General features: G+C 40.6%; 3 protein-coding genes across 4 annotated transcripts in view; all 3 read left to right on the top strand.

Annotated features, from left to right (window-relative positions):
- The first annotated feature begins 389 nt into the window (after window positions 1–389).
- Window positions 390–7,359, top strand: ppardb (peroxisome proliferator-activated receptor delta b). 2 transcript variants are annotated; one of them, XM_084069789.1, is made up of 8 exons: window positions 390–671; window positions 1,971–2,380; window positions 2,992–3,143; window positions 3,276–3,414; window positions 3,553–3,755; window positions 4,636–4,842; window positions 4,940–5,183; window positions 5,461–7,359. In XM_084069789.1, exons 2-8 carry the CDS (start codon window positions 2,032–2,034, stop codon window positions 5,706–5,708), a joined length of 1,542 nt encoding a protein of 513 aa, XP_083925915.1. In that variant the 5' UTR covers window positions 390–671; window positions 1,971–2,031; the 3' UTR covers window positions 5,709–7,359. The 2 variants fall into 2 exon arrangements, with proteins under 2 accessions (XP_083925915.1, XP_083925916.1); XM_084069790.1 differs by having other exon boundaries at window positions 390–845.
- Window positions 7,360–9,228: 1,869 nt separating this feature from the next.
- mkrn4 (makorin, ring finger protein, 4) lies at window positions 9,229–10,956 on the top strand (the record flags this gene model as incomplete). Its single annotated transcript, XM_084070079.1, has 6 exons — window positions 9,229–9,302; window positions 9,763–9,833; window positions 9,938–10,236; window positions 10,377–10,484; window positions 10,615–10,744; window positions 10,840–10,956. The coding sequence occupies exons 1-6, from the start codon at window positions 9,239–9,241 to the stop codon at window positions 10,954–10,956; spliced, it is 789 nt and encodes a 262-aa protein (XP_083926205.1). The 5' UTR covers window positions 9,229–9,238.
- A 1,500-nt stretch (window positions 10,957–12,456) lies between these two features.
- Window positions 12,457–16,739, top strand: part of fance (FA complementation group E) — a 4,672-nt gene continuing 389 nt past the window's right edge. Inside the window, exons 1-9 of the mRNA XM_084068280.1 lie at window positions 12,457–12,740; window positions 14,145–14,739; window positions 14,899–14,943; window positions 15,020–15,076; window positions 15,655–15,795; window positions 15,880–16,003; window positions 16,344–16,419; window positions 16,584–16,650; window position 16,739. The exon at window position 16,739 is cut by the window's right edge and continues 125 nt beyond it. Of these exons, the coding sequence (XP_083924406.1) occupies window positions 12,538–12,740; window positions 14,145–14,739; window positions 14,899–14,943; window positions 15,020–15,076; window positions 15,655–15,795; window positions 15,880–16,003; window positions 16,344–16,419; window positions 16,584–16,650; window position 16,739 (1,309 nt within the window). The 5' untranslated portion in view covers window positions 12,457–12,537. The remainder of the gene's footprint in view (window positions 12,741–14,144; window positions 14,740–14,898; window positions 14,944–15,019; window positions 15,077–15,654; window positions 15,796–15,879; window positions 16,004–16,343; window positions 16,420–16,583; window positions 16,651–16,738) is intronic.

The following is a 16,739-nucleotide window of genomic DNA, read 5'->3' as shown; positions in this document are numbered from 1 at the left end:
TGTGTGTGTGTGTGTGTGTGTGTGTGTGTGTGTGTGTGTGTGTGTGTGTGTGTGTGTGTGTGTGTGGTCCATGTAAATTATGCAAAGGGTAGTGAAATGTTACAGAAGAGACATCATCTATTTGTATATATATATATACATACATATATAGTGTATAAATTAAATATACACGTACGCACGCACGCACACCCACCCGCCCGCCCACCCACACACACACACACACACACACACACACACACACACACACACACACACACACACACACACACACACACACACACACAGAGTATAAATAAAAGGGGGTTTTAAAAATAAAAAATAAAACTTGGTCATGTTAACTGAAAGGGGGCGCTGTTCCCTATGTATGGCATACGAAAAAGAAGGTGGAGAGAGTGAAGCAATGCTGGGAGCCAGTCTGTCACAGTAGGATATCAGTTCACTTTGCTATGCTTATCTCTGTTTGATATGGCAGAAAAGTACAAGTTAAGGTCATTGTTTGTTCCTGCTGAGCTAAGAGATTGGTTTGCTCGTGTCTGCACCGCACGGGAGCTGGAATCCATAACGTGTTGGCAGCAGCCTAACTAACGTTAGCTACTAATGCTAACTCCCTGCTAGTGTCTACACAACTCGTCAACAATCAATCGAGGGCGGACTACCATAGTGGCATAGAGGTTAGCTATTTATTTTATTTATTTATTTTGCCATCAGGAGAAGTCTCTCAAAGACGAAATCTTCGAGAAGACCACCTGCACCATTAATTTGGCTAGCCTGCTATTTAAAGACAGGAATTTGGGTCGCCCCCACGTAAACAATTGAACAGAGGTCGATAGTTGTCAACATCTAAGGTTAGTTGCTAAATAAGCCTAAAAAGCTATATATCAGATGGCTCTATCGTTCTAAAACAGTAACTTTGATGGTAGGCCTGCCTGTCTTTGTATGTAATTAAAAGACTTAAGTCGTTCATTCATCTCGACCCCCATACATGCAGTTTCAGAGCCTCATAAAAAGCCAGGAGCAGCAGATATTCTGAGAACCAGTGTGACAGGTTTTATTCTCTCTGGGTGACAAGTCTGTACAGCTCCACCAATTGCCCTTTAATGGAAACGTGCTAGTAAAAACGTTTACAGGCCAGGTTTTATTACAACTAAATTGTGATTGAGATTTGTTCTGGATTGCTCTGTGGTATAGTGGTACAGTCACATAGACTATGCTACACTACATTACAATCCCCCTAAATATTGACTGTGTTATAGCTCATGTATTTGGTGTATTTGGCCAAGAAACCAGGCTTCAATTTACACAGTACAAAGAATCTGTGACAAATTTGTTGTTGCTGTTGGGCAGAAACCTTGTGTGTGTATGTATTATGTATACGTGTGTGTGTGTGTGTGTGTGTGTGTGTGTGTGTGTGTGTGTGTGTGTGTGTGTGTGCATATATATATATATATATATATATATATATATATATATATATATATGTATATATATATATATATATATGTAATTTTCTACATCGGCTGCTCTAGCTAATGTTAACTACTAGCTGTATAGTGAATGTAAGATTTTTTTCCTCTCATACTGTATGTGGATTCTTGGCTGACAGAGCAAAGTTTTGCAGTTATGTTGTATTCATTGTACATATCATTGCATTTTGGACTATTCGGCAGTGGCTCAGGGGTAGAGTGGCCGGGTAGAGTGAACTGGAAACCGCAAGGTTCCCAGTTCGATCCCGGGCTGGGGGGCTCCCCCAGAGTTAGTGTCGAAGTGTCCTTGAGCAAGACGCTGAACCCCTAATTGCTCCCGATGAGCAGGTTGGTGCCTTGCATGGTTTCCTCCGCCATCGGTGTATGAATGTATGTGTGAATGGGTGAATGTAATGCGCAATTTATGTAAAGCTATATAAATGCACCATTTACCATTTGTGGTTATTTGTACATATTTTTCAATATATTCTTTCTATTTTTATATAGGTGAGCTATGTTGGCAACGTGACCCAGGAGGGGTGCAGCTCTGTCAGCCAGAACAGATACCATGGATGGGTTTCAGCCACCTGCCACAGAGCAGGAGGAGAGGATGAATGGCCACTGTGAGCCGAACATCCCCCAGGACATGGCTGATGTGAGGAGGATGGCACCAGAGGCTGAGTCTGGAGCCCCAAACAGAGGCAGGAGGACAGTAGTGCACACCCTGACTGAGCTGAAAGCCAGGGAAGATGTTGAGCAGGATGGAGAGGAGGAAAAGTTGGAAAACAGAGAGGGATCTGCTACTTCAAGAGTTGTTTTTGGAGACCACCAGACAGGAGAGAAAGAGATGCTGGAACAGGATGTGAACAATGATGATTACAGCCCAACCAGAACGACAGCTTCCACCAACTACACAGGTAAGACAATGCAGTTTTAATAAGAGCTGTAAATGTGTGATGGCTAATGGCAAAATTCATAATAAAGACCTGGATTAAGAATAATTATCATGACTATTTGTTCTGATGATTTTGGGATCAAAACTTTATTTTGACATATTTTTCTTTTTACCACATTTAAATTTAACTTAACTTTAATAGTTTCCTGCACAAGTGCTTTTTCTACAAGACATTTTTTGACCATTGAGCTAATAGAGCCTGCCTGCCTGCTTGCTCAGGGGATAAATTTAATCTTGACCATTAGGTCAAAATTCGTGTCAGATCCTGTATCTAGGTGAGACATGACCTTTGACACGATCTAAATTTCTCAATATAAGAGCAGGGAGACAAAATACAACCACCCCAACTGTATAAGTTATATTGTATTAACATACTCGACCATACAGATTGGACAAAATTATTACATTTTAATCATTAAAAAAAAGTACAATAAATGAATTATTTACAAGGTAACTTAAACGTACATAAGGATAATATAGAAAAATAAGATGTTATGTAATTGTATAGCCCTATTCATGGTGACATGTTAATATTCTACTCTGTCCCCAATATCATTTTATATCTTTATGAAGACCTTTCTCAAACATCATCTCCTTCACTGTCGGAGCAGCTACGTCTTGGGCAAGAGGACAGCACAGGTGCTGGGATCAATATGGAGTGCAAGATCTGCGGGGACAAGGCTTCTGGCTTCCATTACGGCGTACACGCCTGTGAAGGCTGCAAGGTATGGGTGTGTTAATGGCTTACAGTTCATTAGCCGTCTTTCAGATAAGAAAGAATGATAATGGCATTTCTTGTGCCGTGCTGAGGCTGCTGTCTTGTTTGTGCTGAGGCTGCCGTCTTGTTTGTAACACAGGGCTTTTTCCGACGGACGATTCGAATGAAGCTGGAGTATGAACGCTGTGAGCGCATCTGCAAGATTCACAAAAAGAATCGCAACAAGTGCCAATATTGTCGCTTCCAGAAGTGCCTGTCTTTGGGAATGTCCCATGATGGTGAGGGGGGGAAAACACATATAATCTCTTGAACTAAGTTATAAATCTGATGCAATTTTACTCATTTGCAAATACAAGAGTGGCTCAACTATTGGTGGCATGGCAATAATGCAAATGCTAATATAAATGTTTGCCCAGCGATCAGATATGGACGTATGCCTGAAGCAGAGAGGAAGAAGCTGGTGGCAGGCCTGCTGGCAGAGGAAATGAACATCTGCAACCCTGGGAGCTTAGATCTTAAAGGCCTGGCTAAGCAGGTCAACACAGCCTACCTGAAGAACCTCAGCATGACCAAGAAGAAGGCCCGTAGCATCCTGACAGGCAAAGCAAACTACGCCTCGGTACGCCACAGCCTCGAACAACTGATCTGAGCTGGCAAACTTGATTGGTTTACTGTAGATATAGAACTATTAATATCTCAAGAGAAAGAAGAAATCCTCTACCTTTTCTCTCTCACCACTTTTCTATCATTCATGCTCATTTAGTAAGCTAAGATAAGACCTTTATTGATCCCTCGAGGGAACTTCAGTCGCCATGACTCGCAAAGGACAGCACAGCAGTTAAAAAGAATACAGATTACAGGGCAAGAAACAAAGTTCTGTAGGTACAGCATGATGGAAAGACATCACAGTCAATGCAACACCATCAGTAATTTGGCAAGAGTAGTAACGTCTTACTTTACTTGTCACAGCATTGTGGCTGAAAGCCTTGCACATCATGTTGGTTGCTTGTAATATTGGTGGTGAAAAGGAATTTAAGCGTATTGTACTGATGCTGTCAATGTACTGTAAGTCAATGTCACAGTGGTTCAGGAGGGAGGTGACCGCTTGGGAATCGAAAGGTTCTCTGTTCGATCCTGGCCTCCCATTCTGCTACTGTGTTACTGTCAAAGTGTCCTCGAGCAAGACACTGAACCCCTAAAAGCTCCCGATGAGCAGGTTGGTGCCTTGCATGGTTTCCTCTGCCATCCGTGTTGAATGGGTGAATGTAATGCACATTGTAAAGCGCTTTGGCTGAAGATGCGATATAAACGCACCTGATGTTCCTGATCAGAAGCGATCAAATTGTGCAATATAACCAGAAAGTACCCAATTTGTATTGATTCTTTGTGTATAACAGAAAGCCCACAAATGACTTCTTAAAAAATGTCTTATCAATATTTGAATTCTTTGAAGTTACAGATGGCCACTGAAAATGAGATGATTCTTATTCTTCTTTCAGCCCTTTGTGATGCATGACATGGACACTCTCTGGCAGGCTGAAAGTGGATTGGTGTGGAGCCAGTTGGTTCCAGGTGCACCCCTGACCAAGGAGATTGGGGTCCACGTGTTCTACCGCTGTCAGTGCACTACAGTGGAGACAGTGAGAGAACTCACAGAGTTCGCCAAGAGCATTCCAGGGTTTGTGGACCTCTTCCTTAATGACCAGGTATGCTGTCAGAAATGTGTCATAGAATAATGTGATATGTATGTCTTTACGTTAACATGTCTGTAATGCTCAGTCAATGTCTAACTGCATTCTGTAGGTGACTTTGCTCAAGTACGGGGTACACGAGGCTATTTTCGCCATGCTCCCCTCTCTCATGAACAAAGATGGACTATTGGTGGCCAACGGCAAAGGCTTTGTGACCAGGGAGTTCCTGCGGAGTCTACGGAAGCCCTTTAGTGAGATCATGGAGCCCAAGTTTGAGTTTGCCGTCAAATTCAACGCCTTAGAACTGGATGACAGCGACCTGGCTATGTTTGTTGCTGCCATCATTCTCTGTGGAGGTGAGCCCAAACGAACATCAATGGAGAACATCAATGGCTGTGTATAGATATAGTTGTGTGTGTGTGTGTGTGTGTGTGTGTGTGTGTGTGTGTGTGTGTGTGTGTGGATGTATGGAGATATATGTATGGAGATAGATAGAGATGGATATCTATCTATATCTGATTCAAAATTAACTTGACCTCTTTATATATGTATCCAGGTACTTTACTTATTTTCAGAATGCCGCTAAAACATGGCTAACTATGTTTTTTCCTGGTGTCTCCCATGTCCTTCCAGACCGTCCAGGGCTACAGAACGTGAAGCTCGTGGAGCAGAGTCAGGACAGCATTCTCCAGGCCCTGGACCAGCATCTCCAAGTAAACCACCCTGACTCTCTCTACCTCTTCCCCAAACTGTTGCAGAAGATGGCGGACCTGCGGCAGCTGGTCACCGAAAATGCCCTACTGGTCCAGAAAATCAAAAAGACTGAGTCTGAGACCTCACTGCACCCTCTACTACAGGAGATCTATAAAGACATGTATTAGTGTTGTGCAGCACAGACTGTTTTATGGAAATACCATTTCAGAGTGAAATGGTAGAAGTTTTCAAACACAACATCCTGTATTGGCATTGCTTTGGACACACGCATATTTTATTGTTAGCTGCAGAGGCAGACAGTTTTAATACTGTAGTTACATAGGGCTAACACAAACAACAAAAAAGACGGTTTGATGTCAAAATGTTGTTCCAGCACAGCGTCTGGAATCATGTGTTGCAAGTTCTAGTTTATCAGAACGGTCACTTAGCTGACTGACTGAATGATGTATAGTTTTAAAATTTTAAGAGACACTCTGTATTCAAGTTTCTACTTAATATTAGCTGAGGGATGCAGATGCAGTAAATCTCCTACCTTAGATCAATGTTTAAAGAGACTTTAACCCCACTGATATTGCCTCTGAGTTTTGCTGTAAAGGAAGAATTTCTATTTTCCTATACATATAGGTCAAAATAGAGACGATTAAGTTGTCAGGTTGTACTGTACTAGAATTTATTATAATGCCAAGGTCTGTGGTGGGTTGATTTTTTTTTCACTTAATCTCAGGCGTTTTGGTTCAACTACTTATGCATAATTGACTTTTGTTTACATCTTCACACATTTTTACTACTGCATCTGACAGTGGCTTTGTTTTAACAATACAATGTAAAGTGGACTGGGTTCATAGAAGGCAATGTGTCTACATACCATTTCACTTGTAAATAAGGCAGTGTCCTCACCCAAGTAACAGATTTCTGTTTATTTCGAAGACATCCACCTAATGGGTAATAATTATAAATTTACTGTGCTGCACATGTTTCATTTTATAAACTAATTACACTACAACATATAATTAGAGGGGGTATTGTTTTTAATAATTTAAGATACAAAGGGATTTTCTTTTCCTTGTAATAATTGATGAATTAGTGGTGTTTTAAAGAACATAACACCAAATCTTATGAGTATAGATCTATAGCAATCTGTTTTGAATGTTGGTTTGTACCAAATACAGAAATCATTGCAGCCAACCTTTATGTTATAATGAATACTTGGACCACAAGTAGACAGGCCGGTGTGGGCAAAAGAATCCAGTCTGCTAAAAATAATCTTTTAATGTTGTGATTCAGCTACAGAGTCTGATTTTTATTATTTTTAGCACAGTGCTAATCTCTTGCTTGGATTGACACACAGCTGCCTTACAATATCTGGCCCTTCTCTTTAGGATTTCAAAAGCAAAACTTTGAAAAACATTTTGCTTTCTTATGTCATATGATCTCTTCTGTATTGGATCAACAATTACAGCCTACTTCTATTATTCTATCAATGTGCAGGTTCCATTCTGAAAAGCCAATGGGAAACTTTATCTACCCTATATCTACCTCTGTATTTTGTGTTCCATCTCTTTGATAATATTTTTCCACTGGCTGATATCATTTCAGAATTTTGCCTTAAACATTGCTTTTAGTACACATTGAATATTATTTTATGTATGTGCAGTGTGCCAAACTAAATGTATGGGTAAAACAAAAGCTAGTAAACCTTCATGTTAGCTACCTCTTGTCTCAAAGGAATGAATTGACAAAACTATAATAAACAAGAGCAGAACTATAAATCAAATAATGTAAAGTTACTTTAGGCTAACATAATAAATGGTTACAATAACTTGTAGTTTAACTTTCATTCACCATAACTATTAGCTATCTTCTGCTGGGCAGCTTTCTTCTCCAACATATTCCCAAATTAATGGATGATGACTAAGTTTCTATCAGTGGTGTAAAGTAACTACAGTAAGTACATGTACTCAAGTACTGTACTTAAGTACAATTTTGAGGTATTTAGCTCAAGTATTTAAAATGTTCAATACTTGTCTTCTACTCTTCTACTTTTTACTCCACTACAATTATTTGAAAACTTGAGTTACTTTGAAGATTTATTTAAAATTATTATTTAAAAGATTATTAAAAACATACATTAACCACTTCAGCCTGAGGCATTGTGAGCTTGTAGATCTGCTAGTTTCAAATGGCTGAAAAATATATAGGGCTGAAGTGGTTAGTGTGTTTTGTGTAGTAAAAGTGGAGTAAAAGTACAATATTTTCCTCCAAGATGTAGTGGAGTAGAAGTAAAAGTATTGAAATTTGTAAATACTTAAGAAAATAAAAATACCTCAAAAGTGTACTTAGCCTATCCTACTTGAATATGTGTAGTTACTTTACACCACTGCAAATCACTATTGTGGGCTCTAATAAACAAAAACGTTATTAATGTACAATCAATTAAGGGCGTGTAATGAATAATGCATGCGTTTCTAACTGGCCACTGGCTAAAGTTTAGGATTTACATTTAATAGTTTAAGGTCTTGGGACCGTGGTTGTGTCGTCACTGGCTCGTCAGTGAGCACGCCACGCCCATGTGGTGTGATTGTCTACTAATAAGACGTGACGTAGCGACTTTATTTTCACTGCTGGTTGTAGTTGTCTTGATGAGCAGCAGCTTCAACCCCCGTCGGGAAAGTTTTGAGATCTAGTTTGATAAAGATGGCAGACCGGCGTTTTCCATATAAAAATCCTTCTAATCACGCTGTTAGGCCTCATTTCACTTGCAGGTACAGTATAGTTATTAGTAGCCCTAAGTTATTAGTAGTAGCTACTTGAATAACGTTAACCACCGTCTGGATGAATTGAACACACAGGATCTTAATGGAAACAAGCTCTGAGGGCTTATCAGGGTCCTCCTTTTATTATTATTTTGTTTAAATCTGTGCCACCGTACCTTGTTTTTGCAAACTGTTAATAAAGTATTCAATCAATCAACCAACTAGATGACATTTTGACATCTAGGGCGTTTTTATACATTATTTGGTTAACTGCTCAACATACCCTCTTCTAGCAACACTACTTAACAACTTTGGAGTAGTAAAGTTTCTCCCTTGAATAATTGTGGTTGTTTGGCTTTGCTGGTTGCAACCAACATTGTGGAACGTGCTTATGGAGCAAGTAATGATTTTCCCATGTTGCTCATTGTAGTTTTATTTGATCCCTGTTGGCTCAGGTGATGCCAGTAGATGTTGAAAAATGATTATAATGCTTTTTATTCCATTTTCTTAAGGGCATTCCTAAATGGCTCTTGTAGATTTGGTGCAAGATGTGCGTTTGCACATCAATGGCCAGCTTCCCCATCAGCCCAAATATGCAGGTACTTCCAGAAAGGAGGATGCTGGTATGGTGATGGGTGCAGGTGGGTGGTCTGCTCTTTCTGTATTGTTACTGAATATGTTTAATCGGCTACCTTTTTAATGATCTGGACCTATGTTGTGTCTGCAGATATCTTCATGTCCTTCAGCCTACCAGTGCAGATGTTACTGGTAGGAGAAGTTCAGCGGCTGATGTCCCCTCAGTTCATGCTGCCAATATACTGCCTGACCGCAGAGGGTCTGCGCCTGCTCTCCGCCATCAGGTCCAGGGAATCTCAAGTCAAGGACTCAGACGGCCAGGGTCACTGTTAGCCAATGTATCACATGTACAGTACAACTCCAGAGACATGACAACAGATGCTTCATCCAGGCACATGACGACAGATACCGCTGAGGATGAAGTGACAACAGGTATTGGTGGTATTAATTATTGGTGCTTATAGGGCTACTAAATTGGCTTTTTTTTAGTTGACTGCTGTTGTGATGATGATGTACAAATATGGCAAACTTCCCATGCATTGTACTTAAGGCATTAAGCAGACACTTGTATACAAACTTCCCATGCATTCTACTTTTTTTGGGGCATTTGGCAGACATTATTATACAGAGCAACTTAACAATTTCAAGATCAGAATAAATGGTACGTCATTGTCTTGACTGGAACTGTCACTGGAAACTCTGCTTGCTAACCGTAAAATGTGAGGTTTAATGTAGGCTGGCCTAGTGTAATGCATCATTTTATGTAGGCTGGCAGACCTTAGTTCCAGCACAGAGATGAACGCATTGAGTTGTGCAAGATTTTCAGTTGTCCTCACAATGGAATGAAGTTTCCCAACTTAAGGATGCTCTACTTAATTTTCTTTTTCTCCAGCTGCCAAATATAATCAAACTGCTTCCCAGAAAACTCGGCCTGAAATGTCTCTGAGAGAAACAACTAATCAGGTTTTTATGTATCTGTACTATGTTTGATTTGTGTTCTGCAGAACAAGGTGCTTTCCTCAAATTAAGTAAGCTCAATTTAATTGTGATATTGTTTTATTGTTAAGGAGCCTTCATCTAGAGATACTGTAGATGGTGGTGCTGCCTCTGTGAACCAGGACAAAACGGAGCCTTCATCCAGAGATGTAGAAGTTGGTGCTGCTGCTGCCTCACCTAACCAGGAGGAAACTGAGGCTTTCACCCAGAGTAAAGACATGACCTGTGGGATCTGCATGGACAAGGTCTATGAGAAGACATGTTCACAGGAGCGGCGCTTTGGCATCCTTCCTAACTGCAATCATGCCTTCTGTTTAAAATGCATCGTTACCTGGAGGAAAACCAAAGACCTCCGGGAGGAAGTGGTCAAGTATGTTTGTCTTATTTATTTTTGAGTAATATATGTATTATCATCACACAGCTCCACCATTTTAGTCATATTATCACATGGCTCCACTACATGCTGTGAAGGCTTGCACTTGGAATGTCTATAAATGTGTTCTTTTTCAGATCCTGCCCACAATGCCGTGTGAAGTCGCCGTTTTATGTCCCAAATGATTTCTGGATTGAAGGCCAGGCTAAGGAAACCCTTATTGCTACTTTCAAAGAGAGATTCAGGTGAGCCCTTCACTCTGTTTAGGCGTATGCTAATTTGATTGTTGACTGACATGATGTTACTACAATGGCAGGAAAACCAATATGGCAGCCATTTACTTATTCTACTCTACCCCTCCCCCCTCCCTCCCAGTAAGAGAAGATGCTGTTACTTCCTACGACACGGATGCTGTCCCTTCGGATCAGAGTGCCTTTATTGGCATGATAAATCTACCACGTTGCCACGTCTACCACGTAGCCGCATGGTAGCGGCTCACTCTACAGTATGTATGTTCTATGTAATGTTCTATGTATGCAGTAGAAAATGCATATGTTAGGGCAACGGCAAGTTTTATAACATTTTTTTTTCTCTCACCAGCCTGAGCCGGATGCCCAGGATGACATACGAATGCATCTTGTGGATTTTTTCCTAACTATGGCCCTCTTGGAGGACTCTGATGACTTCTCAGATTTCAGTGACGAGTCAGACTTTTGACCTGCTTCAAATGCCCGAACCAGGATTTTCTCTTGGTCCCAGAAAATGACAGTGGTCTCTATTCACTTCCTTCCCTTACACTTATTGGCTCTTCTTTGTGACTGCTGTATATTTTTGCGAGTAGTCATATTCTGAATCCTGCCTTGTAACAAGCTGATTGGCATTGGCTTGCTAACCAGGGTAGTGTTCTTGTTTGATCATTTATTCTAGACTGATAAAGTTATCTGGTTTGGCAGCCAGATGGTATTCTTTGACTGAAAGTTCTCTGGTTTGGCAGCCAGGTTTTCTTTTTGCAAATAGTTGAAGATGGTTCGTGTTTGTGGGCCCAATATCTCTGCCTACTGTTTTCTCAGTCTACCTCAGATCTATGTGAAATTTGCAGCATTTCTTTTAAAAGTGTACTGTATATGAAAAATGTTTATTTTAAAAAAATGGTTGAGCTTACTTAAGTTACAAGGCTGTTCTGTCATTAGTGTTTATTGTGTAGCATGCTCTCCTAACTAATAATGCACCTTTCCCTGTGTGGGCATGTCTGATTTCTTTTAAAAAAAACTTTTAATGTATGCATACTGAAAAGAAAATAAACGTTCCACATTTTGCCTCACTTATGTGTTGTCCTGATTACTCCTCCCCCCCCCCCCCCCCCCCCTCTCTTGGCTTTATTAATGTATCAGATTCTGCCTCTGTATACCACTAAATGGCGATATGAAATTGGGCGTTGGACATATATTCCCGAAGAAGAATCTGCAAACAGACATCAGTGTGGACTGTAAAGGGCTGTGGACAGCTGTAGACAGTGCAACATGTCTTGTTCTCATGTATAAAAGTACAGACATGAGAGGTAACGGATGTTTGGGGAATTGCCAGATCAGGGTCTCAAAGACTTTTCTTAAAGGCTCTTGTTTTCACCAGAGGTGAATTTTCAACATATTGGAAGAACAGTCTTGAGCTTTCTCCACTAAACTGATCTATATAATTAAAAGTGTAGGGCAGGGATCTTCAACGTTTTTCAGGCCAAGGACCCCTTAGCTGAAAGTGAGATGAAGCAGGGACCTCCACCACATATTGTATAAAATTGTGTTGAAGATTAAATGTTTTCATAGATGTTATAGATGGCTTCATAGACTTGACAGCAATATCATCAGTGTACACGTTGGATTAATGTGTATTTTCAGACAGTTAACCACTTAAACCCTCAATACTTAGAAAACTTGTACTTGGTCCCCCTCCACCAAACTGCCAAAGATATCACAACAAGCTCGCCTTGCGCTTGTAGATCTACAAGTTTTGGCTTATATTCCCTTCAGAAAAGAAATTCTAGGGTTCAAGTGGTATATGTGTAACAAACATTTGGTGGCCCCCTTGCAGTAACTCTGAGGACCCCCTGTTGAAGACCCTGAGGTAAAGCAGTAAACCCCTCGCCTGTGGAGGGCAGCATTAACACTTGTCAGTGTAATGCCTGGCCGGAAACTAAGAAGAAGAATGTAAACAGTCAGCGGGTGATGGCTTGGCTTTCTTGTACGCACTCATACAGAATCTGCCGTTATTTGTTAGTTATTTGTCACATTGTTTTCCTAGGCAATGGACAAACATATAGCTCTGAGCCGATTTGACGGACAAACCAAGTTACTGCTTAAGTCGGTCATGTCCGGAGTTCCCAGAGCTCTGTGTGTCTTCCATAAGCTGCAACGTTCTAACCCAGTCTCAGTACACACGTTTCTCCAAGCTCTTGGTCGAGAAGAACTTTTTGCAGAGGATGGTGATGTCCAACAACCACTCGTAGTGTAAGTAGAGACGAGGAGAAATCGGCTCTATGAACAGCAGCCATACTGTGAAGAAATTGGGTCGTGCTGTGGAAGGCTCTGTTCCACTCCCATTCTGATCAAACAGAGTCAGGCCTGTCAGGGTGCTTGATTGATTGATGTACTTTATTTAGTAAGACATGAGAACAGTACATGACAGTACATAACAGTACATGCAAGTACAAATTCGCAATACAAGGTCTACTAAACTGTATAGCTCATTAAGCACTTAGCTTGTTTAAGATGAGATCCCCATATACACAAATCATGATGACATATAAGAGACAGACAGATATACACACTACTATACAGAATGTCATACAATCAGTTTACAGGTTACTGGTATGAAGAGTGAAAAATATGTACAAAAGAAGAAAGAGAGAGGGGGGGGGGGGTAGGTTAGGTTAGGACATGGGGTAGGTTAGGACTTGGACAGGGGCCATTTTTGAAATGCAGCCTCCTGAAGGTGTATCTTTAGGGCATTTGCTGATATTGTGCACGTTTTCTCACTGGAAACCATAGAGTTATATAATATATCTGTACCCCAGGGGTAGGCAACCTTAGGCACGTAGGGAGTGTGGTCACTGGCACACTAAGAGAGAGGATCTTTTAAAATAAAATGTATGAAATATTTTTGTCAATTAAAATAAGTCCCCTCAAATTACCACCTGCATATAATTCCACATTCATTCAAACTCTGAACTCTAACTGGGGAGGGAGTCTGGGAGAGGTGAGTTATTGCTCTGAGTCTAATGGTCATTACATCCTGATTTTTTTGAATATTTCAAAAGAAGGGAAAAAACAACATCTGCTGGAAATATTTTATTCATAATTAAACGTAATGTTGATATGGCACACTGACTATCAAGAAAATAAAAACATGGCATTTCATGTCAAAAAGGTTGCAGACCCCTGCCCTAGCCCCCTGTATACCTTTTTTTGTATATGGGATATCGTCATCCCAAATACAAAAAAGGTATACAGGGTTCCGAAAGGGGATTCCAAAAGGACCCATACAGGTCTGTAACTCCGAGAGTGTACAAATGTACCCATTTTGGTTCCATGTGTGAGTTATGGTGGTCCTTGAAATTAAAATGTTTGAGAACCACTGTGCTACACTAAATGGAACAGAGCCGTCATTGGTAAGGCCTGTGAAGTTAGGAGGAGGCCCAATTTCTTTACAATATGGCTGCTGTACCTGTGCATAGAGCCTATTGACGTGAGTCACTAAATAACCAGCTGAGCTGAGCACTATCTATGTTAGATGTTTTATGTTTTGGAGAAATACATAATGAATGACATTAAAATGTTTGAGAACTGATGGCATATAGTAACGTAACAGACAATTGATACAATTGAATTAAGACCCCTTTCTCTTCTCCACAGTAAGCCACTGGTGTGCCTGTTGCCACGAGCATTCCAACAGAACCTTTTATCTTTCATCCATTTGGTCCACCCAGCACTTCCACAGACCAGTGTGATTCACCTGCTTGACTGCCTCAGCCAGGAGCCTGGTCCAAGCCCTTGGATCAATGCTCTGGTTCGACAGCTACAAAGAGACCTAGGGGATGCTAGGGGTCAGCCCCTGCACACTCCACTATGCAGCCAGAGACTGACAGGGTTATTTGCACATTTAGTTGGTCCTCGCCAAATGGGAGGATGGATTACATGCTTTAGTGGTGAAAAAATAGAACTTTCATCTCGGAGTGGACCAGAAGTCTCAGATGAGGGAACTCAACAGAGGAAAAGGAAGAGCAGCTGTGTGACTCTTGACTCAGATCCTGAAGAAATTGGACTGCAGACTAAACGGATAAAGCTGGACCAAAGTCCTGCAGAGGAAGTTTATAGGGGCGGTGGGTTCACTGTAGTTAATCAAGTTCCTAGAGAGGACACATTGGAAAAAATAGTTGATGTGTCCTCAATAGCCTCTGCTGAACCTGCAGCTGATGGTGTTTGTGATTCCCTGCCTGAACATATAAAGGTAGGGTTAAAAGAACACACACACACACACACACACACACACACACACACACACACACACACACACACACACACACACACACACACAGAGTTCTTAACTATGTTTACATCCACTTGAGTAACATATGCCACCAACTGTTATGTGATTTTCTTGTTTCAGGCTTGTATTCCTCAAATCAAAGAACTATTGGAATGCCAAGAAGAGGTAAGAAGACTAACATTTTGTAACAAATTGATCATTATATATAATTGTAATGTACTCCATTGTGCTCTATTTTCAGTGGGACCAGAGCTCCACGGACGCCTTCAGGGTGCTGAATGAGTGTGACCCCACCCAAGTACGTAATTCAGTGTTGTATATTATCTTGGTTTGTTTTGGCGTAACCTTGACAATAGTGCCATCTTCAGTGAGAATACACACTGTAGTTATAATGGCATCATCATCATCCTTCAACTGTCGTCGAGATCCTAGATACCACATTAAAATGACAATGTGGGAGAATATTGAATATTTGGTGATTACACTATCTGTGTCACTGATGTCACCTCAATAGACTCGGTTGATAATCACAGACAAAATATAATCACAATGAGTGAAGTATACCTTTGTGGATATTATGTATTTTGTTGAATAGTTAAAACAAATGTCTTATGTTTGTAAATGTTTCACTGCAGTAATGCATTTAATTATGTATAAAACAAAACAAACCAAACAAATAGCTGAAACCAGAGTCACCGCCCAGGTTACCACTTATCACCATAACCACCTATTACATTTTTCATGAAGCAGCTGATCAGGTAACCCTGACCCTATACTGTTGCTTGCCTGGAACTACATATAGTAAAAATACAATTATTGACCTACTGTGTTTGAAGATTGTTATAACTGATGCCGCACTTTGACTCTCCTGGGCAGGTGGAGGTGTTATGCAGCATGCTTGATTTGACAGACACACCAGAACAGAACTTACCTCAGCTATGCAGCTCTATTTTGGCCTCCTCTGACCTGAGCCACAGCACGGCTGTCACACTCATCAAGAGCCTCCTATTGGGAAAGGTACTTCTCAGGATACCTGGAGAATGCAATGTTCATCAGTGTGTTTGATACTAACAAGACGGCACACTGTTTGTGTATTTGCAGGTCCTTTCCCTCTCAGAGCCAGCCTCCAGATGTCTTGTCACTGCGGTCACATCACTTTGTAGTCGCTATCCCAGACCAACCCTCCATGCCCTCATTGGACCTGTTCTAGAACAGTCAAACATAGGTGAGGGGAGTTGTAGTTGTATGGCCTCATTCATAAACTTGGCATTAGTTGTGTTGGCTTTTTAACCACTTAAGCACTATTTTAAAAATAGCCAAAAGCAACACGATTTTACAATTTGTTTTTGCACAGACAAGGGACTTTTCTTCTCTTCATAATGTTGACATTCTCTCTCTGGATTTATAATGTATTCTATTATGTTTTGTGATCATTTGTTGTGAGCAATGTGCCAATTCCCCCGACAGTAACTTTTTGAGTATTATTGCATTTCTTGATTTCTGTTGATATGACAACCACTATCTAATGTTACATTTTAAACAGATTGTTCTTCCCCCTTGTTCAGGGAATTCACAAGCTGAATTGCTGATCAGACTGATAGAGACCTGCCTTGAACCCCAGTTCAGACTACTTGTGCTTCCGTAAGAATGCCTATTATGTCTAGAACAGACATGAAATTACTTCAATTATAAAGGGCTGAATGACAAAATGGAACACATTGTGGAAGCAGTTGTTATTTAATACATTATTTTTATTTATTAATTTATTTTATCTCTCCCCCACCCACCCACCCACCACCACCTAGAATGATAGGTAAAGGAGTATGGAATGAGGCAGTAATCTCTGTTATCCACTGTTTGCTAGACTCCAAGGTGAGTCACACTTTGTGCTGTAAAAGTTGATGAATCAAGTCAAAGTTAATCACAAGGTTAATACACATGACTTGTAATTTTGTTTCAGC

This window comes from Gymnoscopelus microlampas (assembly GCF_963454915.1).
Source record: "Gymnoscopelus microlampas genome assembly, chromosome: 10".
NCBI lineage: Eukaryota > Metazoa > Chordata > Actinopteri > Myctophiformes > Myctophidae > Gymnoscopelus > Gymnoscopelus microlampas.
Note: the sequence above shows the minus strand (reverse complement) of the source record. Positions and strands in the feature narration are given on the sequence as shown.

Bases quoted from the DNA above. Each gene is read 5' to 3' on its own strand.
- ppardb (XM_084069789.1), top strand. From the start codon at position 2,032: ATGGATGGGTTTCAGCCACCTGCCACAGAGCAGGAGGAGAGGATGAAT. The intron at 2,381-2,991 runs GTAAGACAATGC...ATCTTTATGAAG, and splicing joins AGCTTCCACCAACTACACAG to ACCTTTCTCAAACATCATCT. The intron at 3,144-3,275 runs GTATGGGTGTGT...TTTGTAACACAG, and splicing joins ACGCCTGTGAAGGCTGCAAG to GGCTTTTTCCGACGGACGAT.